The 27566-nt window shown below is 42.6% G+C and overlaps 3 protein-coding genes across 7 annotated transcripts; 2 read left to right on the forward strand and 1 right to left on the reverse strand.

Moving 5' to 3' along the window:
• The first annotated feature begins 739 nt into the window (after positions 1-739).
• On the forward strand, positions 740-13180 carry ubap1lb (ubiquitin associated protein 1-like b). 5 transcript variants are annotated; one of them, XM_037794792.1, is made up of 6 exons: positions 740-857; positions 4287-4404; positions 5091-5678; positions 7696-7845; positions 11181-11282; positions 11429-13180. In XM_037794792.1, the coding sequence occupies exons 2-6, from the start codon at positions 4300-4302 to the stop codon at positions 11561-11563; spliced, it is 1080 nt and encodes a 359-aa protein (XP_037650720.1). In that variant the 5' UTR covers positions 740-857; positions 4287-4299; the 3' UTR covers positions 11564-13180. The 5 variants fall into 5 exon arrangements, with proteins under 5 accessions (XP_037650720.1, XP_037650713.1, XP_037650747.1 ...); XM_037794785.1 differs by lacking the exon at positions 740-857 and adding an exon at positions 2166-2227; XM_037794819.1 differs by lacking the exon at positions 740-857 and adding an exon at positions 2166-2227 and having other exon boundaries at positions 11433-13180.
• A 1657-nt stretch (positions 13181-14837) lies between these two features.
• Positions 14838-16969, reverse strand: kbtbd13 (kelch repeat and BTB (POZ) domain containing 13). Its single transcript, XM_037794774.1, has one exon. The coding sequence runs from the start codon at positions 16723-16725 to the stop codon at positions 15178-15180; it is 1548 nt and encodes a 515-aa protein (XP_037650702.1). The 5' UTR covers positions 16726-16969; the 3' UTR covers positions 14838-15177.
• Positions 16970-18447: 1478 nt separating this feature from the next.
• On the forward strand, positions 18448-27355 carry rasl12 (RAS-like, family 12). The gene is made up of 5 exons (XM_037794923.1): positions 18448-18915; positions 20573-20629; positions 20719-20792; positions 23126-23316; positions 25291-27355. Exons 1-5 carry the CDS (start codon positions 18807-18809, stop codon positions 25622-25624), a joined length of 765 nt encoding a protein of 254 aa, XP_037650851.1. The 5' UTR covers positions 18448-18806; the 3' UTR covers positions 25625-27355.
• Positions 27356-27566: the final 211 nt, after the last annotated feature.

Raw genomic sequence — 27566 nt, forward strand, 5'->3', positions numbered from 1 at the left:
ATTGCGATGGAATTGCAACAATTGTGTTGCTAGGCAACAGCTTTGGTCCATGTGTACTTCCTGTCAGTAGATGCTATTCACATACACTGAAACCAGGAATAAACTGAAACACATTTAGATTGTTTACGTTTAAAACTGTGTAATGGTCTAAATATTGAATATTTATGACATCACAAGTGGACCAAAATCCTGACAGCTTGTTTCAAATGAAGAGTTTCTGAATACGGGCTGTGTGTATTTCCCTGTGGATAGAGCGTTTCGATACTTCCACAGTATTTATATAGGACTGAAGCCTGCTTTATTATAAAAAAAAACATGAAAATTTCACTTTTTATAATATGGGACCATTAAACTTAATTAGAATCATCACATATATACAGGTAATACATGAAATGTGACCTCTGCATTTAACCCATGCTAGTATTAGGAGCAGTGGGCTGCTGTGAAGCGCCCGGGAAGACACTTGGGGTTCAGTGTCTCGCTCAACGACATGCAGACGGGAGGAACCGGGGATCGAACCTGGTGCTTAAAGGACAACCCGCTCTACCCACTGAGCCACAGTCACACCAATTTCCTATAATAATAAAGGAATAATGAATAATCTAATAATGATGTGGATGTTTGACTCCAGCCAGCCTGACATCACCGTGTTTACACAGGGTTCTGCTGTAATCGGCTGTAATGGCATCTGACGTCAGGCTTTTACTCTGTTGACTTCCTGTGTGTGTGGGCAGTAAATCAGGTTAGTGTGAATCCCCAGATTACTGCTCCAGGTGAATCTCCTCTAATTTAAGCTTCGGCGTCCATCTGAGCTGAGAGGATCCCGACAGTGTGACAGCAGCTCCACGACAACACCGGTAAGATGACTTTTGTTTTATTAACATTCAAATATTGTTGAAACAGACAATTTACTGGAACCAAGCTTATTAAGATTAGGCTGTGCTATACACTGTTTTATTTTAAAGGGCACATGCTCATAAAGTACAAATAAAATATAGATATACACCGATAAGCCGTAACATTAAGACCACTGACAGGTGAAGTGAATAACATTGATTATTTGTTACAATATCACCTGGCAGTTGGGGGGACATATTAGACAGCAGGTGAACATTTTGAACTTTGAACTTTGTGTTGGAAGCAGAAAAAATGGGCCAGTGTAAGGATGTGAGAGCATCTCCAGAACTGCAGCTTTTGTGGGATGTTCCCGGTGTGCAGTGGTCAGGACCGACCAAAAGTGGTCCAAGGAAGGAAAACCAGTGAACCGGCGACAGCGTCAGACCCGAGGCTCATTGATGCACGTGGGGAGCGAAGGCTGGCCAGTGTTATCTGATCCCATAGAAGAGCTACTGGAGCTCAAACTGCTGAAAAAGTTAATGCTGGTTCCGATAGAAAGGTTTCAGAACACACAGTGCATTGCAGTTTGATCTGTATATAGATATATATATATATAGATATATAAACTGTAAAAACAAAGTTCGGAAACTTGTGTTTGGTGGATTTTTTCTCTGTTGTTACAATGCTAATTGGCATTGTATTTTACATGGTTGGAAAGCCTGTTTATTTACCTTCACAATGATGTCTAACTTGTAAGGATCATGCATTTGTGGGATGAGCAGCACAACTGATTATGTGGGTAGCGCCCAAGAAAAATTTGCCAAAATGCTCTAAACAGTGTAAACTAATTATTACACAATGTGGTAATAATAAACACAATGATGTGTTGTTTATATATATATAGTGGTGTAATATAGTAAAGTAATAATACTTCATTACAGTACTTTGTGAGTATCTGTACTTAACTTGAGTTTTTATAATTCTGTTAACTTTCTACATTTCCTAAATAAAATGTGTACTTTTACTCTGATAAATTTCCCCTAAAGTGGCAGTAGGCAGTATATTTTTGGCATCATTGGGCAAAATTCCATAATAACCTTTCAGCAGAACACTGTAGTGTTCTGAGAGAGAACTAGACTTCTGCACCTCCTCATGGCTCTGTTTTCAGGCTTTAGAAAATCTAGCCCGTGACGGGAGACTTTGACCAATCACAGGTCATTTCATTGAGAGAGCGTTCGTATTGGCTGTGCTCCGGTCATGTGACCGGAACTTGGCGTTCCTTCAACAGATTTTACAATGGCGGCGGCGTCACAAACTTTCTCATTTAACAGCTAAACCGTGCACTACAAGATGATTCTGAAAACATTTGAGGAGAGAAATAGACATTAACGTAACATTATATTGATTCATATTTGATCAGCGCTGCCTAGTTTGACCGTTTGGTCGGAGTTCGCGAGTGATTGACAGCTGCTCTCATAGACAGCAGCTGGACAGCAGACCTCAGATCAGCTCTTACTGCTTGTTTTCCTCCGGTCTGTGAAATCTTGCAGATGCCGTTAGGAGCACCGGAGGACACAGTGACACATGATTTTTTTCATGTTACCTGTTTCATGTACTACTGTCACTATATAGTGACCGTTTTATAAAAATTACTTTTTTTAATCATATTTGCTCCGATCTCGCCTACTTCAGCTTTAAGTAGCTCTGTTACTCGTTACTATGGCAATCAAGCAGGTTTGTTGAATCAGTGGTCAAAGCTCGCGAGTTCCATCATTCACGTGATGTGGCAACAGGTGCAAACAAAGTGCTCTCAAAGCCGTAGTGGAGTTTCAGTTTCCGCTTCAGTCCAGACGGGCTGCATGTCAGGATCACATCATGCTACATGCGATTACGATGAAGGAAAAACGGGATTTTGTTTTTTTTAAATTCTTTAAGTTGTGAAGACCTTGTTTTTCTCCATTTATAGGGTGGTGCACATGTTAAGAGTAATTCATTTCATAAATCTCAAAATTCTGCATTTACTTTTACTTTCAATACCTAAGTACATTTAATATCAGAAAATTACAACATGCTTTACAAAGGACAAAAGTCAGCTCCACAATTTGATCAAATCCAGTCAATAAAAGTACAGTGAGTAAAATAGAATCAATGTTTTTTTGTTGCCTTTGTGAAGTGAGGGTGAGGTCGTACTCGCCTTAAACTGGCCTACTTGGAAGTGGTCACATACTTTTGCTGTTGTTAGTCCAGCAGCATTAGAGACAACACGATGAGCTCACGGAGCATCTGTCCTCTCTGCTGTTAAGTCCTGGACCATCTGGCCTCGAGGTGTTACTGGAGCAAATACAGTATGTGATCAGCTTTCACAGGACAGCAGGGACAGAGGACACGGAGCACATTTACCTTTATACCTTATGGTTAACTCGTAGTCATACGCAGACATGTTTTCTGTGTCTGATCCTCTCTTCACTGTGTAACACACTGGACCGATATAGAAAGACAGAGGTGTGAGCTGGCAGGTTTTCTGGGAAAGGTAATCTGATTTAGTGTGTGAACCTGTCTGTGTGCAGAAAGTCAGATGTACCTGGTATACTGTCTGACCACAAGGGTATTATTTTTTTATACTGTCTTCAATGCTGACACCCAATCCATCAAACGCATGCTTCACTCTCACACGCTCTACCAAGCTATATCCTCTCCAAGGTCGCTGCTGGCCAGCCCCAGACCAGTGTCTTAGTCTGCTCCTTTAATAACCTTGTTGTCATGAATCCTTTCCCTCTGTTAACCCCTTGGATGAACGATGACATACAGTACGCTGTCTTAAAAGAGAGAGCAGAGAGGTGGAGTGTAGGTGGAAAGACACTAAATTGCAGTTTCATTTTACTCACATGAAGGAACTACTTTCATCTTTTAATAAGAAAGTGGAACTTTAAGTGTAAGTCACACTGAATCTTATAAAACTGTTTATTATGTCAGTTTGGATTTGACTGAGTTCTGACTCAGAGATGTTTGTGTAAAAATGATGAGAGATTATGCAGATTGTACAGTAACATGAGCCATTTCATGTCAGGATGCTCAGATACAGCAGCATCTGGCGTTTTTTTAGTGTGTAGCTACACTAGAGTGTTGGTGAATGGATCAAGCATCCAAAGTCAAACTGTGTCTGGGACACATTTTAGACTAAAGACCGGCTGACTGGGGACGGTTTGTCCAATTGGGGACAAAAGTCGTGTCCCCCAATTGGGAAACAGCTGTTTTTTTGGACAGTGGCTAAGGTTAGGTTTAGGTTAAGGTTAGGGTTAGGTAATGGGGTTATAGGTTAGGTTTGGGTAATGGGGTTATAGGTTAGGGTAAGTCTCCAGGAAATGAATGTAAGTCTACAATATGTCCAAAAGTGAGATAAGTAAACCTGTGTGTGCGTGTGTGTGCGTGTATGTGTGCGTGCGTGTCAGTGAAGTGAGCAGGATGGACGGTGTCCCTATGAAGATGCCCGAGGCTGCCTCACAGGAAGTCAAAGAAGACGTAGCAATTGTTGTCCCTGATTATCTCAGCAGACTGCAGGAGACAGAGGTGAGTGTACTACGACACATACTGGACACATACTGGACACATACCGGACACATACCAGACACATACTGTACACATACTAGACACATACTGGACACATACACATACTGTACACATACACATACTCTACACATACACATACTGTACACATACTTCGGACCTGCAACCCTCTTGCTGTGAGGCGACAATGCTAACTACTGCACCACCGTGCAGCCTGGGGAATGAGTCCTAAAACCTGGAAATGAGTTAGCATTTTAGCACTTCTGGTTCCCACATCTCAAAGTAAATGGGTTTTTGAATGTTTTGTTTTGGTTAGATATCTGAAATAAGGTCTGTGGTTAACACAAGCCTTTGCTAACAAATGGCTAAATGAGAATACTAACGCCATCACGCCGAACGATCATGGCGTGGCTCTAGGCATGGCCATGTCTGTCCTCCACTTTGGTCCAAACTGAACAACTACTGGATGAATCGTGATGAAATGTGGGTCATCATTTGTGTTCCCCTCTGACTTTTGATAGAGACTTAGACTGTGTCATCATGAACAGGTGTTGAGACATTTCACTTCAGACCAGTACTTGACCAACAGACTGAGATTCCTAATGTTGAAATAAGGATATTTAAGCTCCAGAGTAGTAGGCTGAGAAGAATACATTCTGTCACTAATATGTAGTTTATCCTTGTGACAGTATGAGTTCAGCCTGGAGAACTGGGTGTTAACTGGGCTGCAGAGTGGTTTCGCCAGCCAGCAACGGCCTCAGCTCTCCTCCTCTTCATCAGGACTGCAGCCTTCTTGTCCGCCATACTGGGTGATGTTAAACAGCCCACAGCAGAGCCGCCTGGCCAGCCGCCACTGCTCCGACTTCTGGGAGCCCAATCCTCGACAGCGCTCCCACAGCCTCAACCCCGCCGTCCTGCGCACTAAGTTGGCCATCTCAGACTCTGAGGATGATGGCGAGAGCGCCGCAGAGAAAGCCAACATAGGCCTATGTATGTCAGTGAAAGCCTGCTCTGGTGGAGAGCGTCCCGCTGCTGCTACATGTCAGCGTGGTCAGAGGAAAGCACAGAGAGCCTTCATCCCAGACCTCCTGAACCCTCCGGCCTGCCTCAGCAGCCTGCCACACCAGCGCAGGAAGAACCTACGACAGTGCTCCCTGTCGGAACTGGACACGTCAAAACAACATGGTGCCAACACAGACAGACTGTCCTCACACAGGACGCCCACCACCAGAGCCAATACAGTCGACAGGCTCCCCATCATCAACACAACACACAGGGTAAGAGCTCAACAATGTGTCATAAGGGAACATGTTGTATTGTGTTGTGTATGTGTGGAGCTCCGGTTTTATTGACAGTAATCGTTTGAAATAGCAGTCTGATCTTTTGAGGAAGATAACAACGTTCCAGGATGTGTTTCAGTTTCACTAAATGAGCACTAACACACTCAAATCAAGAATGGTGCTGGATCCTCTGTGTCACAGAGAAAGCGCCGCCCGGAGACGTTGTCCTGGATGAACTGCAGCCTGCCTGCTCGGCTGACGCTCATGGCAGCTACAGAGCGCCGGCCCCAGCGTTTCCCGCCCTGCCGAAACTGCATGGGGAGCGGCACCCCTTGGCCTTAGATCCAAAACTTGCGTGGTAGAAGCACAGGCCGGTGGGCTGCTGCCGTTGACTCGCCGATGCTGCGGCAGCGACAACCGCTACCATCTCCGGCCGCTATGAAGGCTTGTCTCCTTGGCCAGAGCCCGACAGGCTGTGGCGATGGTGTTGGCCAGCACCCAACAAAAACTGCCCAAGCTGACACTCGTTACAGCAGAATGACTCCGTTTCGGTCGGCATCGGAGGCTCCACCGGTCGGTGTGTGCTCTCGGCAGCTCAAGTTCTGGAGGGTCCCCTCCGGCTATGTCCTGGAGCGGCTTCGCTCCGACCGAATACGGTCGAATATCCGAGTCAACCAAAACACTGTAAAATGTACACTGTAAATATCCTCGTCCATAACATCCTCTGCACTGCATATTTTGGTAAGCTATTTTTATGCTGTTGGAAACATAACCGAAGAAGAGAACAAGGACGTTTTTTGTTAGCCCCGCAGCTACCAAAGCTGAAGGAGCACTCTGTAGTTCTTCCTTGATTCCAACGACAACACTGGAAGCAGGAAGAACAACAGATTTTACAGCTGTGCACCAGACACACAGAGAACATTAGTAACAACTGCAGGCATAACTCAGATAGAGATAAGGTTGAAAATTGGCACATTTTCCCTTTAACTGATACCATTTTTCCACCAAAATTAGCACATATATGCAGGTTTTTTTTAATGTGGGAAAACCTGCTAAAAATAAGCGATAGACTGCTTTCCCATTGCCAGCAGACAAGTAGCCTATGCTTTTCTGGGGGGTTTTTTTGCTGGTGAATCACGGTCAACGTCACGAATGCGCCAGAAAACAGAGTTAGTAAACAATAGAAAGCGCGTGGAGGCCAGTGAAAATGTTACAGTGGTTACTACTTTTTTATATCTGTTATTTATTCAGTCTCTCTTCAAACTCGGTGCCAACTATTTTGGAATGATTTTTTGAGCGCTTGGTTGGACGGAGATTGACGGAGTTTGTGGCAGAGATGAAAGAAATTGCTGAAAAAGGGGCGGAAAGTAGCATGTCCACAAGTGTCATGTTTCCATCAGTGCCGATCGGACCTTGAGCTGATAAATAATCGTGACTACTAGTCAGGGGGCCAAAACTGATATTGCAAATTAAGAGAATGCCTCTGGGTAAAAGCAGCCAACCTAGAGTGAACAGTCTGCTGTTTACTATAGAGCCTTACAGACAGACAGACAGACAGACAGAGCTCCCTGCTGTATCACACATAGCCTCTGACCGGACTTCTATTCAAGTTGGCGATAAGTCAGTTTTTAGATGTCCTTTTATTCTGCTTGTGAATGAGGAAATCAGTCCTAACCATTTTTTTTCAGTTCACATTTCCAAAATAGTTTCAGGGATCTGCACTCTAAAAATAGACTGCGTAAAGTCTGCTGCCTGAATCCAGCCAGGTTCTCAGGTCCTTATGAGCAGCAGGTGGAAGTACCCCAGTAAGATGGAATAAAATGAATTCTACGGTGTCAGACACATGCCTAAAGAGGCACCTGATGCCCTCACAGAGATGCTCCAGGTGGATGTTCCTGATGTCCTGTCCTGTGTTGTGTCCTGTGATATGAGAGATGCAGATGTCTGTCCTCCTGTTATCCTCGTCCTGCTCCCAAAAAAACACTCTCACTCACTACAGGCTCTTGTTTCCTAGAAGTCTTCTGGTTTGGACTCGTCAGCTGAGCTCCTGTCAGCTCTGAGCCCAGAGGAGAGAGAGCTGCTGGGGGCCGTCACTGCCCGGGGGTACCCCCTCCGTACCGCCATCATCGCCCTGCAGAAGACAGGCCACCAGACCCCAGATCAGGTCAGTCAGTGTAACGTACAGTAAGACCTCTGACTTTCTATACTGTCTGTCCTTCATGCTGACCCAGAAGAATAGAAACAGAATGAACTTTTGGAGAACCCGACGTCGCGATCCAGAGCTGCACAACCAGCCATGAGGGAACAAACGAGTGCAGACAATGGCCATTAAAGTGACTCTCCGCCGACCACACCGCCGCACAACCCCTTACCGCGAATTGCCGTAACGCCTGAGCTGGTGTGAACGCAGTGTCAGCGGGTGGGGGCTGTTACCCAGGGTCCGTTCCCTGACAAATCCTATCACCCATAAAGTCACAAGCGTATCTGAGTTAAACAAAGGGAAAGAGAGCCAGAAAGACACACAGCAACAGTGAAAGCCAGTCGGGGTTTAACGGCAAACATTTGTGAAACAGGTGTAATAATCTCAGTGTACTCACCTTTGAGTCAGGATGAGTCTGAACTCCAGCCTGTGTGCCAGATCCAGCTAGTCCAACATGGTCTTGCTGGTGGAGAGATAACTGTTTTTTACATGCAACTGAGTTGCAGCTGAGCGTCTCTGTTAACATCAGGTAACATGTCCACCGGTTTTCATCCTTTCTACCGGTAGCCAGCCAGCCTCTGAACCAGGAGCAGTCAGCTGACGGGAGTATCCAGGCGGGAGGAGGGACCATTATGAGGGGTGGAAGTCACAAAAATGAATTGATAAAAATGGAGGTGATGAAAATGGATGTGAAATATTACCAAGTGATTTGATTCATTTAAGGCTAATTTGACTAAAGCAGTTGTGATATGATGAAAACAGAGCCAGTTTCATCATTTTCCCCATCTTATATTCAGCATTCATCATTCATAACACAAAATTGTCATTTATCATTTCAAGAAAGTGGCCTAATTAATGTGAATTGAAAAATAGAGTGATAAATCTTAACTTCATGTGATAATTTGACATTTTATTTGAAACAGTGTTGCTCTGATAATCAACAGTCAACCGTTCATCATTCACAGCACCCAGCTGACATTTATCGTTTACAGCACGCAATTTTTTATTACTTCCGCCCTATCAAAAAAAAAAAAAAAGAACATGTCCACTCAGCGAACTGCACTCTGGACTTTGAGCAGACATTGGCCATGCGCTGTAGTCAGTAGGCGTGGTTTTTGATTGACATTTTGGGCGGAACTGGAGGTGGGAATGAAACCAAAAGCCAATATACTAAAGTATACTAAAGCCACTTTAAGCCAGTGTAAAAATAGAGCTGAGAGTTTCCACAGTGAGAGTTCCCATAACCTCGCCTCACCTCCAATCCCAGGCCACAGTACATGGTTGATGGGACAGAAGGAGAGAGGGGACGCACACTCTTGGACACACCGGCTGACTTATTAATATTGGCTTGTTATAATTCTGATATATTTTATCTCCTTGCTTAAATGTCCCATATCGTGCTCATTTTCAGGTTCATACTTGTATTTTGTGTTTCTACTAGAACATGTTTACATGCTGTAATGTTCAAAAAAGACATTATTTTCCTCGTACTGTCTGCCTAAATATACCTGTATTTACCCTCTGTCTGAAACGCTCCGTTTTAGTGCATTTCAATGGAATTGCAATGGAATTGCGTTGCTAAGCAACAGTTTGGGTCCATGTTTACTTCCTGTCAGCTGATGTTATTTACATACACTGCAACAGGAAATAAACTGGGACACATTTAGAATGTTTACGTTTAAAACCGTGTAATGGTCTAAATATTGTATATTTTGACATCACAAATGGACAGAAATCCTAACGGCTTGTTTCAAACGCACAATTTCTGAATACAGACTGTGGGTATTTCTTTGTATATTGAGCATTTTGATAGTTTAACAGTATTTATATAGCACTTAAACCTGCTTTATAATATTAAAAAATCTCACTTTTTACAATATGGGGGCTTTAAGTTCCACTTGAATAGATTTAAAGTTACAAAAGCACACACATGCAAATGAGAACTTTCAACAAGTTTCCATCAGCTTGAAGTTCTATGAAGAGAAATGTTCATGTTTGTTTTACATGAGAAGTAGCTTAAAGAATGGCGCAGCACTGATATGCAGCTCAGTGCCTTTATTGGACTCAATGGTGCGTTTAATGGTTTTACTAAGTTGATAGTGGGGTTACAGATCAGCCTCTGCTCAGCTCAACTAAACTCATCAGTTGTCTGGCTGTGTGTTGTCCATGTTGCCTTCACTGCCATTCTTCCATGCGGCAGTATATCTGAAGCCTCGTGGTTCTCACCGCTATGCACTGGACACCTGATGTTCAACCCTCAGCTGTTTAACCACTTGGGGGAAAAGTGCGAGACATGAAATTACTCCCCTGGTCAGTCTGCACCACTTTTGGGACACCAAAGGTAGTCATAAAGGATTTCCAAGCTTTCAGTACTGGCTTGGTACTTTTGGGGTGTTTATACTTTATTTGAGTATTTTTATTTCATGCCAGGGAAACATTTTACTACACTACATTTATCCGACAGCTGGAGTTACTGGGGACTTTACAAAATTAAGATTTTTATCAATTTATATATTATATTTATTTATTATTATTTATATCAACAGCACATACAATGTGATACTTTATTAAAAATTAAACTACCTAACAGTATATATAAAATTAGAGCTGAAACTATTAGTCAATTAATGGATCAGTCGATTGACAGGAAATAAATTGGCCACTATTTTGATATTTTACTATTTTATTTTACATTTTTCATGTAAAAACATTTCATGGTTCCAGCTTCTGAAATGTGAGGATCCTTCTTTTTGCTTGTAATTATTTCAGTTGAATTTATTTGTAATAATTTGATGGTTTGGACTCAAATCTGGAGGTGTCACTTTGGGCTCTGGGTAACTGTGACGGCATCTCTCACGCTTTTCTTTTACAAACCAATAATCAAAATAATCAGTTAACAGTTCAAAATGAGCTCCACTTGGAGCAGATACAACAGTAAAATCCTGCTTTTACAGTAATGCCTGAGTAATAATGATCTAATGATGGGATATATAATAGTAGAATGCTTACATGGACGTTTCCCTGATTATACGTACATACTTTGACTTAGGTAACATACTAAAGTAAAGAATCTGAGTACTTCCGCCACCACTGCTAGATGGTTAGTATTCCAGACAAGAGTTATTGTTATTATTATCCTAATAAGCAGGGTTACCATCTTTCTTTCTCAGGCCGACTGATTGGTAACAGAGAAGGATAACTGTCATTTCAACAGTTTTCCTTTTGTTTTTACCCTATTTGAGCCACAAGGTGTTGCTGTGTCCCACATGAATGAAGAGCTGTGTGTGTATGTGTTGCAGATCTTGAGTTACCTGGTGGCATGTGACCATCTGTGTCAGCTGGGTCATGATATGGCCCTGGTTGAAGAGGCTCTAGAGATGTTCCACAACTGTGAAACAAAGGTAAGACATGCACACAGCTCCAACATGGCTTTGTCTTTCATCTTCTCATAGACTCATCAAGACTTTTTCTTACACTTTTCCTTTGATAAGAGTCTGTTTTAGTGCTGAAATTGTATAAAAAAGTGTAATGATGTCTTCCTCTTGAGGCAGAGGAGTTCCTTCATCTGCTGAGTCAGTTCAATGAGATGGGCTTCCAGCAGAACGCCATCAAAGAAGTGCTGCTGGTCCATGAAAACCACCGAGAGAGAGCGCTGGAGGAGCTGATGATGCGCGTGGCCTGATATAAACTATATATATATATACTGTATATGATAATGATGACGATGATGATGTGCCCATATTGCACATTTTCTTTCCTGTGTTTATTGATTGTATTCATGGCTCGTCTGAAAGTGATTGAACTTGTGTTATGTGTGTGATGGGGCATTCACACCAAACACAAAATTAATTTTCCGCGTGGTGAGATTAAGTCATTACATACAAAGTCATTACATACAAAGTCAATGCAAAGAGGCAAATAGACGCGAATAGACGTAAGTTTGCATCGGGCAGCGCGAATGAAGACAGGACGTGATTCAAAGGATGTGAATATGCAAAATTTGTGTGAGTTGAAATATTTCAACTTGAGTGACGAATTTGCGTGACCCCTCTTCCTAACATACAGCGAGCGAGCGAACTCTGCCGAAAAATTGTCCAGATACTACGAGCGATGTCACTCTCTATTACATAGAGAGCATGATACTGATTAACTGTCATTAACTGTTACTGTCAGCGTCGATTTAGACCAGTGAACACAGGTTGGAGGTGCTTGAAACTTTGCATAAATAGAGCCAGGGCGAGCTGTTTTTCAAACAAGCGGCACGTCGCTCAGCCTGTTTGCTGACGCACGAACCAGGTTAGGACGTCTTCATTGGGAAAAACTGAAACAATCGCTTGTTCACATCGCAGCCAGTTAGGAAGAGGTGTGACGCTGCGACGCAAAAGCCTATCAGTGTTGAGATTCTCCTCCTGCTGTCGCTGACGTCCTGCCGTCACTGACGACATGGACGTCCTGACAAATTGTAGCCGTCTGTGGCTGTTTGCACCTAGAGCTCTGTGATAGCAGCACCTCATATCTGTACAGAGACCAGACCAAACCCTGTGTCCAGCCTCTCGGGTCCAGCTTTAGCTGCGGGGCTGCAGTTTTCCTCCTGGCACCGCTGCACCGCGCACACCGGCTGTGACCCCTCCGTCCTCCACACACCGATTGCCTCATTGCCATTACGGTTTCCTATTATAGTATTGGGCTTAAACCTGAAATATTGCCATGTAGGCGCTTTTGCCTTTTGCTTTGACACCAGATCCTGCGCCATCGTCTTGTCTGTCAACTCTCTCTCTCTCTCGTCCCGTGTGTGAAATCTGACTCCTGATACTCTGAGCGGACACTTTCACTTTCAAATTGTAGCGTCCGTCGTCCGACAATGTGTTGATAAAACGGCACTGAAAGGTGAAAATACACTAAATGGATTTTATTTCTATGAAAAAAATAAAACGGCGGTGGGGGTGGTGAGCTAGTAATGTAACTGGTGTGTGCCCGAACACCGTGTAACACCGGTAACACGACTATAAACCATACACTGTCTATGGTAGAAACAACAACGTCGCTGAAGTATTTATGCCTGGATGACTTTATGTGGAGTGTTGATGGAGCAGCTGCATAGCCTGACACTGATCAATCCAAACTCCATTCACAAAACAAGCAATTTAAAAGTTGTTTGATTGTCGTCTTGTGGACAGACCTGACAAAGCATGAATTCAGACTTTTTACAAATCAACATCATTATGTAGTTAATTCGGCATCATTTTAATCAGTTTATTGCAATTAAATCACAGCATAATCTGTTTATTCAGTGTTCATACCGCAGTAGCGACGTGTGGCTTGCTAATGAAATTCACAGAGTGCCGCCAGGTGATGTTATGAACCCAGACACGACAGCGTTTGGTTTTCAGACATATCTGGGACTTCCACAACAGGTACAAAGCAGCAATGGTGGTTATTTTGGCCATGGTTGATGAAACCTTGTTGGTATCTACATGGAGGTAAGCCCCCCCCCCTCTCCGGTGCATCTAGCACGAGTGATGCGAATGAACACAACGGCAAAAAGGGCGAAAAATTTGATTTGTGCTTGGTGTGAGAGTCTCAACTGATGTGAGTAGTTGCAATTGTGACAGATTTATTAAAGTGTCATGAAAATCCACCAAGACAGTGTTTTTTTTCTTTAATTGTCATTCATGTGATTTGCAGGTTTCTATTTTTATTCAACTCTTTTCTCTCCTCTATGTTCTGGCCTTATTTAACCTTGTTTCCTAGAATGAATCCGTCTGGGAAAACAACCCTGATCCGAGACTTGTTTTCTGTGAAAACAGGAGCAGTGTCCATCAGGGACTGGTTCCCACTAACAGCACAACATATTCTCATTTATTCACATCACCAAAATGGACCTGCTGGTTATTAAAGGTCCCATATCGTGCTCATTTTCAAGTTCATACTTGTATTTTGTGTTTCTACTAGAACATGTTTACTTGATTTAACGTTAAAAAAAAACTTTATTTTCCTCGTACTGTCTGCCTCAATATACCTGTATTTACCCTCTGTCTGAAACGCTCCGTTTTAGTGCATTTCAACGGAATTGCAACAGAATTGCCTTGCTAGGCAACAGTTTGGGTCCATGTTTACTTCCTGTCAGCTGACGTTAGTTACATAGAGTGTGTTCCAATCCACGTACTTCCTGAAGTACATTTCAATGTAGTGCACTTTGTGCACTCTGTACTAACTTGAGTAGTGTGTAAAGTTCAGCGGGGTAGGGTCGTCTCAAATCGAATACTCTGCAGCGCACTGACCGGAAATGACGATCGCAACATTTCACCGCGGCTCGCTACCCGCCATAATATCATCTTCTTCTTCAGGGTTTTACTGCAGCTGGCATCCTACGTGTTGCCCTGCGGCCTCCTTCAGGGTTTTACCCATCCACTACCTGCCAAAATATCTGCCTGCTTTGTTGAAGAAAAAAATTAAAGCAGAGTGGAAATTACATTTCCAACGTTGTTGCCTACGCTGTGTCCTCCTGTTGGCGGAAAATGCACCGGTATGTTTACGTATTGTATAGTTTTATTCTGTTATCTACGTATGTTTGAATAGTGGTCGTGGTCCCGCCCCTCCGCTGCGTACCCAAGATGGAGGTAATTGAGTGTGGAAAGTGTCCAGCGTTCCACACTCAACGATCTGACCGTTTTGAGTACAACATCCGGGTACTTTGAGTGCACTGCACTTTGCCATACTTCACAGTTTGAACGCACTTATGCACTCAAAATAGTAAGTGTAAATACAGAAGTACGCAGATTGGAACACACCCATACACTGCAACAGGAAATAAACTGGGACACATTTAGAATGTTTATGTTTAAAACCGTGTAATGATCTATATATTGTATATTTGTGACATCACAAATGGACAGGAATCCTAACAGCTTGTTTCAAACGCACAATTTCTGAATACAGGCTGCGTGTATTTCTCCGTATATTGATCGTTTTGATAGTTTAACAGCAATAATAAAGCACTTAAACCTGCTTTATAATATAAAAGACATGAATTTTGTAGTTTTGTTCATCATTTCTATCAGTTACCAAATCATTGCTGTGTGATCTGCAAACTCTGTGATATTCCCACGACGATGTACGAGCAGTTTAGCCAGATTACACAAAGAGTAACCCCTCATGATCATCATACAGTGAGTCTATAAACTGTGATGGATGTTTACAAAAGACGGTTTGGGTCATCATTTTATTCTTCACCTTTTTTTCCCTTCTACCACATAGTGCATAGTAACAAGCCTGGACAAGCTCTGTCTGCAGCTCTTACAGGTTATCAGAGCATTGTGGGGAGAATCTGGGACAGTCTCTGACGTTTTGGTCCTGAGTCACATCCGAAGAGTTTCCCACGGGGGAGACGGGGGCTTTAGGCAGCCTCATCAGAAATGTATATATGGATCCAATCCTGCCAAAACCTTTCATCTCACGCTTCACCGTCCATTTGCGATCCTCTACGGTGTACTCTGTGGTCACCTGCCGGCTGAGTGTGAACACAGAGTCTCCTCTGACCACGGCGGTGAGCAGAGAGCCTTTACTGTTCCCGTACTGGCCGGACATGGCCATCCACTGGCCTGAGCTCAGGTTGTAACAGTCCATCACGCACAGTAAGAAGTCATCACAGGGTCCATTACGCATCACATACAGATTATCCTTATGGGCCACCATGTGAAGACCGTAACTGTGCTCACGGATGAGCGTGGTGACCAGACGCCACTGGTCCCGTTCGGACACGTACTCGTGTATATCCGTGGCCCCCTTACCTTTCCAAAGACAGATAAAGATCCTGTTCATAGCTACAGCGGACACCACCAAGGCTGCAGGGCAGGGGAGGGGGGAGACAAAAGCCCAGCTTCCACTAGACACCCTGTATCTCTCCACAGACGACAGGGCCTTCGTGTCGTACTCACCTCCTAGGGCGTAGAGGCAGCCCTCGTGACCTATCAGAGTGACGTTGTAGCGTAGCTGCTGGGAGCCACAGATGGTGGTCCATGTGTTGAATGCAGGGTTGTAACAGAAACCAGTCTCTACTACCTTCTTGCTTACATCAAGCACTCCTCCGACGATGTACAGTTTGTTGTCCAGGACGGCCACACCTGCCATCGTGGTGCTCGTGCTCACAGGTAGATGCGTGAGGACCTTCCACTCTCCCTTGTCTTCGTCCAGGTAGCAGACGGTCCTCTGGAAGTCCTGCAGCAGCTCTGTGGACGGCGAGTGGCTGCACACCGCCAAGTAGCTACTCGGGAGAAGAGACTCTATGTACTCTACCAGCTTGTTGGGTAAGGCGCGAACATGCTCCTTCAGGTCAGTGTACATATCTCTGATGAACAAGGCTGAAGTGTGGGAGAGCTCCCACACGCCGTAGGTGGCGGCCGTGTGGTACATGAGCAGGCAGTTTTCAGAATTGACGATGTTGGTCAAGTGCTTGGTGAGAGCGGGCACCTGCAAAAAAGCCGTACACTCGATGGCGCCCACGATCTGGTCGCTGCTCAGCACGGGTCGCTCCCCATCAAGGACCCGCAGCATGACCAGAAACCCCAGAACCCCCACACATTGCAGGTGGACCTCTTCCTGTTGGCACTCCCTCATTCCTGACTGGAACAACGCTCTGAAGTACTCACAGTTCTCCGCCAGAACGGCTTTATCCACAGTGAAAGAGCTGTCGTCAATGTTGACCCTCAGGCTGTCCGATGGCTGCTGGCTGAAGTGTGGACAGCTGTCGGACTCCATCACTTCCCTGTCGTGGATCTTCATTACATCCCAGCTGAACTGCACGCTCACAAGAAAAGCTTTGATCCCGATCGAAATACTGCACATCAAAATACTGCCGGTGAGACCGAGTAGCTCCTCTCCAGAACAGATGCTAGCTGACAAGAGTTTATTCACAGCTCTGAGAACAGACTGCTATACATAGCAGGCGGACGTGTGACACGGTTCAGTACATTATGATGACATGCAGCCAGAGGAGAAATGGGAGCCGGATAACGGCGGGGTAGCTGTGAATGTGCTGACGATTTATGTCAGCTCTTTGTTTGTGGCTGACAGTTGTGGAACAGCTGAAGATGTGTCCTTGAGCAGCAGGAAGAGTCAAACTGTAACAATAGGTTGTTCTTCTGGGTCACATAGTGTTCATGCCACCGTTTCAGCAGTCATTGAAAAGTTGAGTGCAGGACATGTAGGACTCTTACTTGTAACTAAGTACTTTTCCACTGTGGCACTGCTACCTTTACTGGAGGAGCCAAGGCCTGAAACCATCACACAGAAGAAGAAATCAAAATGAAAAAATAATCCATAATCCATGCAATTATCATTTTGCTTTAAAAATCATTAGTGAATTACAATTGTATTATTAATTTGTGCTGTTGTTAATAATATAATATAATATAATATAATATAATATAATATAATATAATATGATATAATATAATATAATACAATATGATATATAATATAATATAATATAATATAAAATAATATGATATAATATAATATAATATAATATAATATAATATAATATAATATAATATAGTATAATATAATATAAAATAAAAATAATATAATATAATGTAAAATAATATAATATAATATAAAATAATATAATATAATATCAATATAATATAGTATAATATAACATAATATAATATAATATAATATATAAAATAATATAATACAATATGATATAAAATAATATAAAATAATATAATATAATATAATATAATATAATATGATATAATATAATATAATTTAATATAATATTGCTCTCTGGTGGACAAACTCTGTAGAGATATATTTCTCTTTCTGTTCCTATATGAGTGCAAACATGTTTTTATACATATCTATTTACATTTTTTGAACTAACATATACAGCAACCCTGTCATGTCTGTGATAAGCTAATATCAGCTCATGATATCTATCATATATATACTGTATATCATATACAGTATGGTGACTGGTGAAGAAAGTCGAACATCAATAAATCCCAGATATTTCCCTCAGGAGTTGATGGAGACCAAAGTCAGAGCTAAAAGAGAGTGAATATTGCAAAAATGTATTCAAAATGAAAATCAATGCTATGATTACATTCTTCCATTTCTGTAGGCTCTTTTCACATTCTGTCGCATTCTTAATACCAACCTTTCTCTTAATTCAGTTTCAAATACATAGTCAACAACATGTAGCCTATGTTGTATATCATAGGAAATAAGAATTCCCTCAAGTTGTTTCATAGGAATGTGGACTGTTTGACTGCCTCGTCTCTGAGGTCCATCATGAACAGATTATAGAAAAAAGACGCTCCTTATAACTCCAGAAGTTGTCTGAGATTCTTCATGTTTTTGAGTTTTCTTCAGTATCAAAGTAATCCAGTGATTATATTATATATATTATATATCATATATTATATACCATACAGACAGAGCTTATGGGATAGTATGTGAAAGATGGGTTGGGGCATTACATACATACACAAACAAAAGGAGCTCCTGAGGCATTTCACAAATGCAGTAAGACTAATATCTGGTGGTCTGAATGTCTTAAATGAAGATTTACAGCCACCCTAGTTGCAGCTCAGTGAACTGGCTGGTGCTTCAGTAAAGTTACAGTTCAGCTTTTACAAGCTCCGTTTGAAGTCTTTTTCCTAAAATGGAGAAGTCAGTGCACCATCTGCACACGGGACTGTTTTTTCCTCTCACGGGAGCAGAAGACTCACACACTGCGTACAGCACAGTATATCAGTCCACTTGGATCTCTAGAGGACATAAAAGGGAAAAAAAACAGAGAACTTGTGCTTTTCAATCACAGCCTGCCTGTACGGAAATGTGTTTTTATCCTCTTCAGCATTATCAAATGACACCAGAGATTGTGGGAAATAAGTATGTGAAGCAGTTGGAAGATAACCATGTCGATGTTTGGGAAAGTGAAGACGTGTAACTCTGCCGCAGCTGCTGACAGAAGTCCATCCGAGTGTAACCTGGTGCTGCTCGGTGTGATGGGCTCCGGGAAATCAGGTCTCTCTTTTAACATTCTAATATTTCATGGCAAGAAAGGTGAAGGAAGCTTAGCCTCACTTCCAACTGTAGGTTTACTGAAAGGGCTTGTTTGTTGTAACTTGGGCTGTCAATCGATTAAAATAGTTAATCACGATTAATCGCAAATGAATCACACATTTTTTTTATCTGTTCAAAATGTACCTTAGAGGGAGATTTGTCAAGTATTTAATACTCTTATCAACATGGGAGTTGGCAAATATGCTGCTTTATGCAAATGTATGTATATATCTATTATTGTAAATCACTTAACAACACAAAACAATGCTAAATATTGTCCAGAAACCCTCAAAGGTACTGCATTTAGCATAAAACAATATGCTCAAATGGCAAACTGCAGCCCAACAGGCAGCAACAGCTGTCAGTGTGTCAGTGTGCTGACTTGACTATGACTTGCCCCAAACTGCATGTGATTATCATAAAGTGGGCATGTCTGTAAAGGGGAGACTCGTGGGTACCCATAGAACCCATTTACATTCACATATCTTGAGGTCAGAGGTCAAAGGGACCCCTTTGAAAATAGCTATGCCAGTTTTTCTTCCCCAAAATGTAGCGTAAGTTTGGAGCGTTATTTAACATCCTTCCTGACAAGCTAGTATGACATGGCTGGCACCAATGGATTCATTAGGTTTTCTAGTATCTTCACTCTAGCTTTAAAACTGAGCCCGCTACAACCTAAAAATCACAAGTTGCGTTAATGTGTTAAAGAATTTAGAAGTGTTATAACGAATTTGCGTTAAAGCGTTAACTTTGACGGCCCGAATTGAAATGTTAGTTCAGTCAGAAAATACTGACTGCACTAGTTAGGCTAACACTAGCTAAATCATTAGCTAGTAAATTAACTAGTGGCTACAACTAGCTAAATAACTGTATTTTCCCCAAGTTTTATACATTTCTGTTCACAGAGTCGTAGTTTACAGTAAAGTAAGCAGCTGACTGCATTAATACAAACCAGGAAAGTGATAACACACTGAATGACTTATTGCTGTTTCATTGAACAAATTAAAAATATATATAAATAATTATTTTTCATGTTTCATGACAATAATGTATCTTCCTGGCTTAACATTATGCTGTTTCATGATTAATTAGATTGAATTTATTTCAGTTCTAAGCATTAAAGGTGCACTGTGTGACACATACAGACACATGCTCCAAAGAAATACCTCTACTACTGGGTCCTACAGTCTAAATATAGCAGTTATACAGTTATTCATTTCCATTTTTAAAAATCCACAGGGAGCCACTGGAGAGGGGCTAAAGAGTGTGCTAAAGATGTGGCTCCGGAGCTGCAGGTTGCAGACCCCTGATTTAAAGTAAATTCAGGCCACATTGTACCTTTAAAGCTAATATCAGTCTAAAGAGACGTTTCTTCCTACACAGTTAACAGCTCACATGTGTTTTCAGTGGAAGTTGTTGTGAAATGGTCAGTTACATACAGCCCTGACCCTCTGTTTGCTTTTTATTTTGAAATGACCAGATGTCTTCGTGCTACATGAGTTTCATCTGGATGTTCCATGTGACTGTTTGTGTAGCGGTGGTTTTCTCAGGGCCCTCGCTGACCCCGGTCCCCTGAGGCTCCACACACTATGTCATGTTGTCTCTCTTTGTTTTACAGCACTGACTGTCAAATTCCTCACAAAGCGCTTCATCAGTGAATATGACCCCCATCTGGGTGAGACCTCTGCTTTCATTTGAATAATACACAGAAAATAAGTGGTGGAAAGTAATAATAGTCTTCTCTGTGTCATTGCTGCCGTGTAGAAGATATCTATTCATCAGAGGAGAGGGTGGACCAGCAGCCAGTCACAGTGAGAGTGATGGACACCTGTGACCAGGTATGGTTAAACTGCTTTTACTCCCACATACCCTTCTGCTCCCGATCCCCCATCACTATATGAGACCATCGGGTCCTTTCCTCTCCAGCCTATCAATGCCTGCTGGGCTGACCCAGACCAAGAGTTACAGTACAGGAGGCAGAAAATAGTGAAAAATGTCTGTTACAATTTCCAAGAGTCCTATTTGACATTATTAGATTGTTTTTTCCAACCATCTAAAGATATTCAGTTTAATATCAAGACAAAGATTGTCAGATTGTACAGTGAGGAGACTTGTAACCCATCACAATAAACACCTGCTCTCAGGTCATAGTAATATCATCAACGTGTGCTAATGCAGTTGTAATATAAGTACACAGGAAATGTGTCCTTAAAGTAATGAATTGATCATTTTTGTTTGATCATAGTACATAGGCTTATAATAAAAACCTTCAGGAGAAGCCAAAGTTCAGACCCAGTTCTGGGTGAGGCCTGACACCTGCTGGTGGAACACGGGAGCTGAAGCCTTCACAGAAAACTCCACTACAGTCCAGTTCAACCGAGACAACGAGTCGTCAAGGCCAAAACAAATGGACAAGCAAATAAACACACGTAACACGTAACTGTCATAATCCCTTCAAAGGGTGAACACAGCAAAACAAAACAGAAGACTTGCAGCATAAAGTTATTTAACAAGGACTTCATTCTAAATTTCCTTCGCACACTGATGAAACTGATTGAAACAAAACAACTTTAGGTTTAGGCCAGTAGTTCTCAAACCTTTTTCAATAATGTACTCCCTTTGAAATATTTTTTCAGCCAAGTACCGCCTGACCAGCGTAAAACGTAAGTGAAGAATCGTTGTCCTGAACGTGACTGCGCTTCTTGCAGCAGTTGACAGTTTACGGCAGTTGACGATTGCATTGAAAATTGGAATATTGAATATAAAATGTGGTTTATCGAATTTACATTGTTCATTGAACTTATTAAAGTATCATTATTTTAAGAATTTTGCATCTCTGATATTTTTTCAATTAACATTTAAAGGGACTGTTTGTAACTTCTTACACTTAAAAATCACCCAGGTCGGTGTCCCATGCGCGCTCGCATATGCGTGCTCGCGTGTGGCTAAGCTGTTCAGACTCAGACTCCAACACAAACTACACAGAAGCACCAAAACCGCAAAGTTATATCTAGTGAAGCCTGTCTTGCAAAACAGTGTTGGCCGCGGTCGGAGGACGCAGGGGAGACTCTGCTGTACTCTGCTCCTCTGCTCCTCTGCCTGCCTGCCCGCACTCAGCTCGCTCCACCTCACGTGCATGCGCACTCACTCCACACTGCAGAAGACTTTGTAGCTCTGACAATATCTAGTGAATGTACAGTGGACGTTTGTGCAGAAATAACTGCTGCAGCTCCTCCAGACCAACAGAGGTTTTCCGTGTCTTGTGAAGTGACGGAGCTTCGCAGCGAGAAATGTTATCGTCTTTGACCAAAACTCCGGTGTCTCCCCTGTTCCCTCCGGCCGCGGTCGGGGGGCTGAGGCAGGAAAAGCTAACACTAGGATCAGCATTGATTCATGGAGAGACCTTCGTCTGGTCAGCTAACATTACTGCCAAGCAGCTGAAATATAGAGTGATATTGTGGTTTTAGCTGACGTGTGTCGCCTCACTGTTTTGAGAGATGCTTGTTCATGTCTATTTAGAGCGAGCAAGCGCGAGCCCAACGCTGACTTCCGTTGACTTAACGGCCACAGGTGTCGCTGTTAACAAGCATTTCTGATACTTACAAACAGTCCCTTTAAGTAAAAATTCATGCACCTCCTGCAGTACTCCAAAGTAACCCTGGGGGTACTAGTACTCCCACTTCAGAAACACTGGTTCAGGCAACAATACTACATGGTTAGGGTTAGAATAAGTAGCCTACATTTGTTACATAACTTATGCAGCCTACGTGGCGTTACTGAAGTATGTAAGTTATGAAACTAAATTATGGTAAAACAAGTCAACGTTGACTTTTGGTTTCACACAGGACATGACCAGCGGCCTCCTGGGTGAAAGTCCTGTGTTTGTTTGACCCGTCCATCCACCCCGACCTCCTCGCTCTTTATACTACGCCTCCTGACTTTCTCCTTTACTCCTGTCATAATTTCTATGGCCACTAGAGGTCGCCGTCGTCTTCTTGTATTTGTATCAGTGTTCAAACGTGAGCTGATATCCCTCTAGGCGGGAGGGCATGATGATGAGAACATGAGTATGCAGTGTGTGTTTTTGGTTTTTCTGTGTGTGTGTGTGTGTGTGTGTGTGTGTGCGTGTGCGTGTGCGTGTGTGTGTGTGTGTGTGTGTGTGTGTGTGAAGGAGGGTCCAGTGAACAGTGAGCGTTATCTGACGTGGGCCAGCGCCTTCCTCGTCATCTACAGCATCGACAACACGGAGAGCTTTAAAGGCTGCCAGCTGTACCTGCAGACGCTGGCTCTACACAACAAAACCTTCAGGCCACAAACTCCCATCATCCTGCTGGGGAACAAGCTGGACATGGACAGACACAGGCTGGTATCTCTGTGTGTGTTTGTGTTTAGACCTCATGTGTCCATCAGTATAAGTACTGTGCTTTTGCATTACTGAAGTTAGCAGGCTGAAGAAAGGCTCTGTGTATCTGAGTCCTAATGTGCAGACTGGTCAGTTCGGTCCTGAGAACAATAGCTGAGCTTCTTTTCTTTTGTTGAGATAATAAATGTACTTGAGTGTGCGTCCTTGTAGAAGGAGGTTTACTGAATGTGCTCTCTGGGTGCTTTCATATAAATGCAAGTCCATTTACCGTGTGACTTGATCATACTGACAACTTTCATTAGTCGTTCCTGATTAACTGAATCATAATCGTAATAAAAATCAAATCATAATAACGACTCATTAAAGATAGGGTCGACGATGTTGGAAAGCTAGTATAATTTGAAAGTAGCAACTACTTTAAACACAACCCCTCCCCTCTGGGCTACTTCCAAGGCAACACCCCCCCACACACATGCACGAGTACCGCGGCGACTGGCTTTGAGTTCAGGCTGGTGCACGCCAAGGGTAGATAACGAGCAGGGAGGCAGGGAGGCATCTGATTGGTTCTTTCCAAGCAGGCAGTGATTTGTAGACGTTTTTACAGGATTACAGCAGCTAAAGATGACGGCTCTTTTCCGGTCCTTTTTCAGAGCTCATCAGTAATGGATCGCTGTCGGGATGTAAAGACCATTTCAACCAATATAACAGATAGTGTGTACTGGAGAACATCGTCAACCCTGCCTTTAATTACTGATTGCTTAAACATTAGTTACTGTTTTTGTGTGTCCCCCCCCCCAGTACAGTGAGACATAATACTGAATAGTTAATGAGGAGTCCATCATTACTTCATCATTATCTTTACAATTAATTCTTTAATAAATCAGACAGCAGGATTCCTAACAGGTGTTTTAGTCATCATATACAGACAACATAAACATTCATATTCACATCCATGAATATTATGAAGTTTGACATCATTCCAGCACAACAGCACATAGGTCGCTTTAAGACTGTTGACTTCATCACGTTAGATCTATACAGTACGTTGGTTTGCCTTTAGCATGTTTGTAGTTAGCAGAAATGCTAGCTCTAATTGTTGTCACATATATGCTATGTAACATGTTTACATGCTGTAATGTTCAAAAAACACATTATTTACCTCGTACTGTCTGCCTGTCTGAAACACTCTGTTTTAGTGCATTTCAATGGAATTGCAACGGAATTGCGTTGCTAGGCAACAGTTTGGGTCCATGTTTACTTCCTGTCAGCTGATGTTATTAACATACACTGCAACAGGAAATAAACTGGGACACATTTAGAATGTTTACATTTAAAACCATGTAATGGTCTAAATATTGTATATTTGTGACATCACAAATGGACAGGAATCCTGACGGCTTGTTTCAAACGCGCAATTTCTAAATACGGGCTGTGTGTATTTCTCCGTATATTGAGCGTTTTGATAGTTCAACAGTATTTATAAAGCACTTAAACCTGCTTTATAATGTAAAAGACATGAAAAGCTCACTTTTTACAATATGGGAACTTTAAAATGTTGACCTGATGATGGCGCTAGATGAAAAGTCAGAGGGTCACCATAATGATTACAGTTCATCCTGAGGGGAACACGAATGATGACCCACCTTTCATCACCAACCATCCAATAGTTGTTGAGGTCTTTCAGTGTGAAACAACCAGCTGGTGGCAGATCAGGGGTCAATAGGATTCATCGTCTGGGAAACATGAATGTCTGGCCAATCCATAGAGAACGTGTGAAAGCTGAGCTAAAAATAGTTTTGTGATATGTGGCAATGTAAATTGAATGTAATTGTTTAACCACATCATATAATATCAATTCTACATACCGTATATATACAGATAGGTCACTGTTGTACACTGCTCTGTAATTTTAAAAGTGCTGCAGTGTCCTCGGTTGCGGCACAATAATCAGTAACATACGTATTCTCTCTCAGGCAGGTGAGCCGGTGTGACGGAGAGCTGCTGGCGTCTCGTTTTGGCTGTTTGTTCTTTGAGGTGTCGGCCTGTCTGGACTTCCTCTCTGTGCAGCGCGTCTTCCATGAGGCGGTGAGGAGGGTGAGACGTGGTGGGCAGCGTGGCCGTCTGGTACCGGCCGTCCTCATCAGCGAGGACAAAGCGCTGCTTGATGTCCCCACCTTCACCACCCCCTGCTACAAGGAGCTGCCGGCCCCCGCCACCGCCAAGCTGGTCACCGTGAAGACATCCAGAGTGCAGAGCAAACGGAGGGCCGCCACACTCACCCTGCTGAAAGGCTTCAAGATCTTCTAACTTTACATTGGAGTTAATGGAAATCCCGGGCCGGGGACAAAGCGTTGGCATTTGATGCCCTGGGAATTCCCAACTCTCCTGGATGATGTAACAACCCAACATATTTATGTTCTGACCACTAGTTTGACTTATGAGTAAACAGGTTTTATCTGTCATTTTGACTGACAGCTATCAGTACTACAATCCCCATGAGCTGGGGCCGCTGTTGCCATGGAGAAGAAGCCAGCCCAGAATTGTAGTAGATTCAAAATGCCTCGTCACAGTTTTGAACAAAACATGTCGCCATGCTTCATTTAAACTGAAGATTGTCAAATCTGTTTTCTCAGCACCATAACCTTTAACTCCCGCCCACCGTTAGTAGCTGACATGACAGAATTTTAAGCTCTGTGATTGGAAGGTTCTTGCTGAAATGGTTCTTGTACCTCTGACTTTTTTTTATCAAAGAATCAGATACTTTCAAACGTAGTTGTTCATCTTTTGTAGTGATGATTTAAATAGAGCGTCGACCCAACTGTCACCTGATATTGTCAATGGGAAAAATGAATGGGACTTTTACTCAAATAGAGAAGCAAAGTCCTGCCCCTTCTGGTGGACACCATGGGACCTTATTTTGGAAAAAATATGAACGGTAGTCAACGGCGAGAGATAAATACTTTTTAACCCCGTTTGAATTACACCATGAATCACACATATGATGTTTGTACATTTAAAAGATAATTTTGCATGTCAAGAAAGTCTCAGTTAATCTACAAACAAACCAACAGACCAACGACGGTGAAAACATAACCTCCTTCCTAGGCCTTCAGTCTGACGGAGGTAAAAATAATTGCTTAAAACATGTAAAAAGACTGAACTACAGTACTGAACTGTGTAGTTAAACTGTTTTTCACCATTTTTGTGTTCAGGATATTTTGGGCGGGCTTGAAATCATGGCTCGATGACCCCACTGCCATCCTGAGCATAACCCCTCCTCTAACACTATATGATAACTAGAGCACATAGCATCAGTGGTTGTCCCCCTCTCAGTCGCCAGTTACAACACTTCCTCACCACAGCCAGTGGTGTACTGGCCATCTGGCATACGGGTCAAATCCTAGTGGACCGTCAAGACATCCATAAAGGTTTTACTGGTGGTCCAGGTCCAGTCCCGTCTGTCTCTCTGTGTTCCTGTCATTCAGGGTGTGCATGAGAACATACTGCGTGTTCCAGGTCTGCGCTCACTGGCCAATCACAACCAAGCTAGTTAAACTTGTGCTTATGTCGGTGGATACATAGTTTTAATGACTCGTTTCACTATCAGAATCTGATCGATTTGGTCCGATAACATTTGGAAAGTCTAGAAGAGTCTCACGATTTAATTATTTTATCCCCCTTCAAGTAAGCATAGGGCTAACCGGAAGTTAGCTGGCTCGGCCGGCGGAAGTCTCTGTTACACATGCTCTGCCAATAGAGCATGCACGTTAATAGTTTTCAAAAGTCGTGTTCAGCATTGGATGGCCAACAACGTATAAAGTGTTGTATATACTGTTCTTACATAATCAACCCTGACCCGTGATTGGGTGAGGTTTCAGCGCCTTCAGCAGCCTTCATTGTGCCTGCCAGCGTTTCAGAGCAGAGAATACTGCTTATTTTTCCATGATTTTTAAACCTCATTTTATACACTGGGTGATTATTTTATTCATTCAAATTTGGCTGGGTGGTTAATAATACATTTTTCTGTGGTGTGACAAACTCAGAACACATATTTATTTTGACTTTACCCGGACTTTAACTTTAAATAAATAACGACTGATAGTTGGTAGGACGTGAACACTGACACACAGAAGAGTGAAACGGAAGTATGACAAGCTTTATTCTTTATTCTTTCAGATAAGCTCAAAGGTCAAAGGTCAACTTTATTATCCCGCAAGAGGAAATTCATATGGTCATAAACACGTCTCAT

The sequence above is a fragment of the Sebastes umbrosus genome, chromosome 2, assembly GCF_015220745.1.
Source record: "Sebastes umbrosus isolate fSebUmb1 chromosome 2, fSebUmb1.pri, whole genome shotgun sequence".
NCBI classification, from domain to species: domain Eukaryota; kingdom Metazoa; phylum Chordata; class Actinopteri; order Perciformes; family Sebastidae; genus Sebastes; species Sebastes umbrosus.

What these genes read in the sequence shown, in the direction of transcription:
- ubap1lb (XM_037794792.1), top strand. Translation starts at nt 4,300, where the DNA reads ATGGACGGTGTCCCTATGAAGATGCCCGAGGCTGCCTCACAGGAAGTC. An exon ending in GCAGACTGCAGGAGACAGAG is followed by an intron (nt 4,405 to 5,090) that starts GTGAGTGTACTA and finishes TCCTTGTGACAG; the next exon opens with TATGAGTTCAGCCTGGAGAA. An exon ending in GCCACCAGACCCCAGATCAG is followed by an intron (nt 7,846 to 11,180) that starts GTCAGTCAGTGT and finishes TATGTGTTGCAG; the next exon opens with ATCTTGAGTTACCTGGTGGC.
- kbtbd13 (XM_037794774.1), bottom strand. Translation starts at nt 16,725, where the DNA reads ATGTGCAGTATTTCGATCGGGATCAAAGCTTTTCTTGTGAGCGTGCAG.
- rasl12 (XM_037794923.1), top strand. Translation starts at nt 18,807, where the DNA reads ATGTCGATGTTTGGGAAAGTGAAGACGTGTAACTCTGCCGCAGCTGCT. An exon ending in GATGGGCTCCGGGAAATCAG is followed by an intron (nt 18,916 to 20,572) that starts GTCTCTCTTTTA and finishes TTTGTTTTACAG; the next exon opens with CACTGACTGTCAAATTCCTC. An exon ending in TGAATATGACCCCCATCTGG is followed by an intron (nt 20,630 to 20,718) that starts GTGAGACCTCTG and finishes GCTGCCGTGTAG; the next exon opens with AAGATATCTATTCATCAGAG.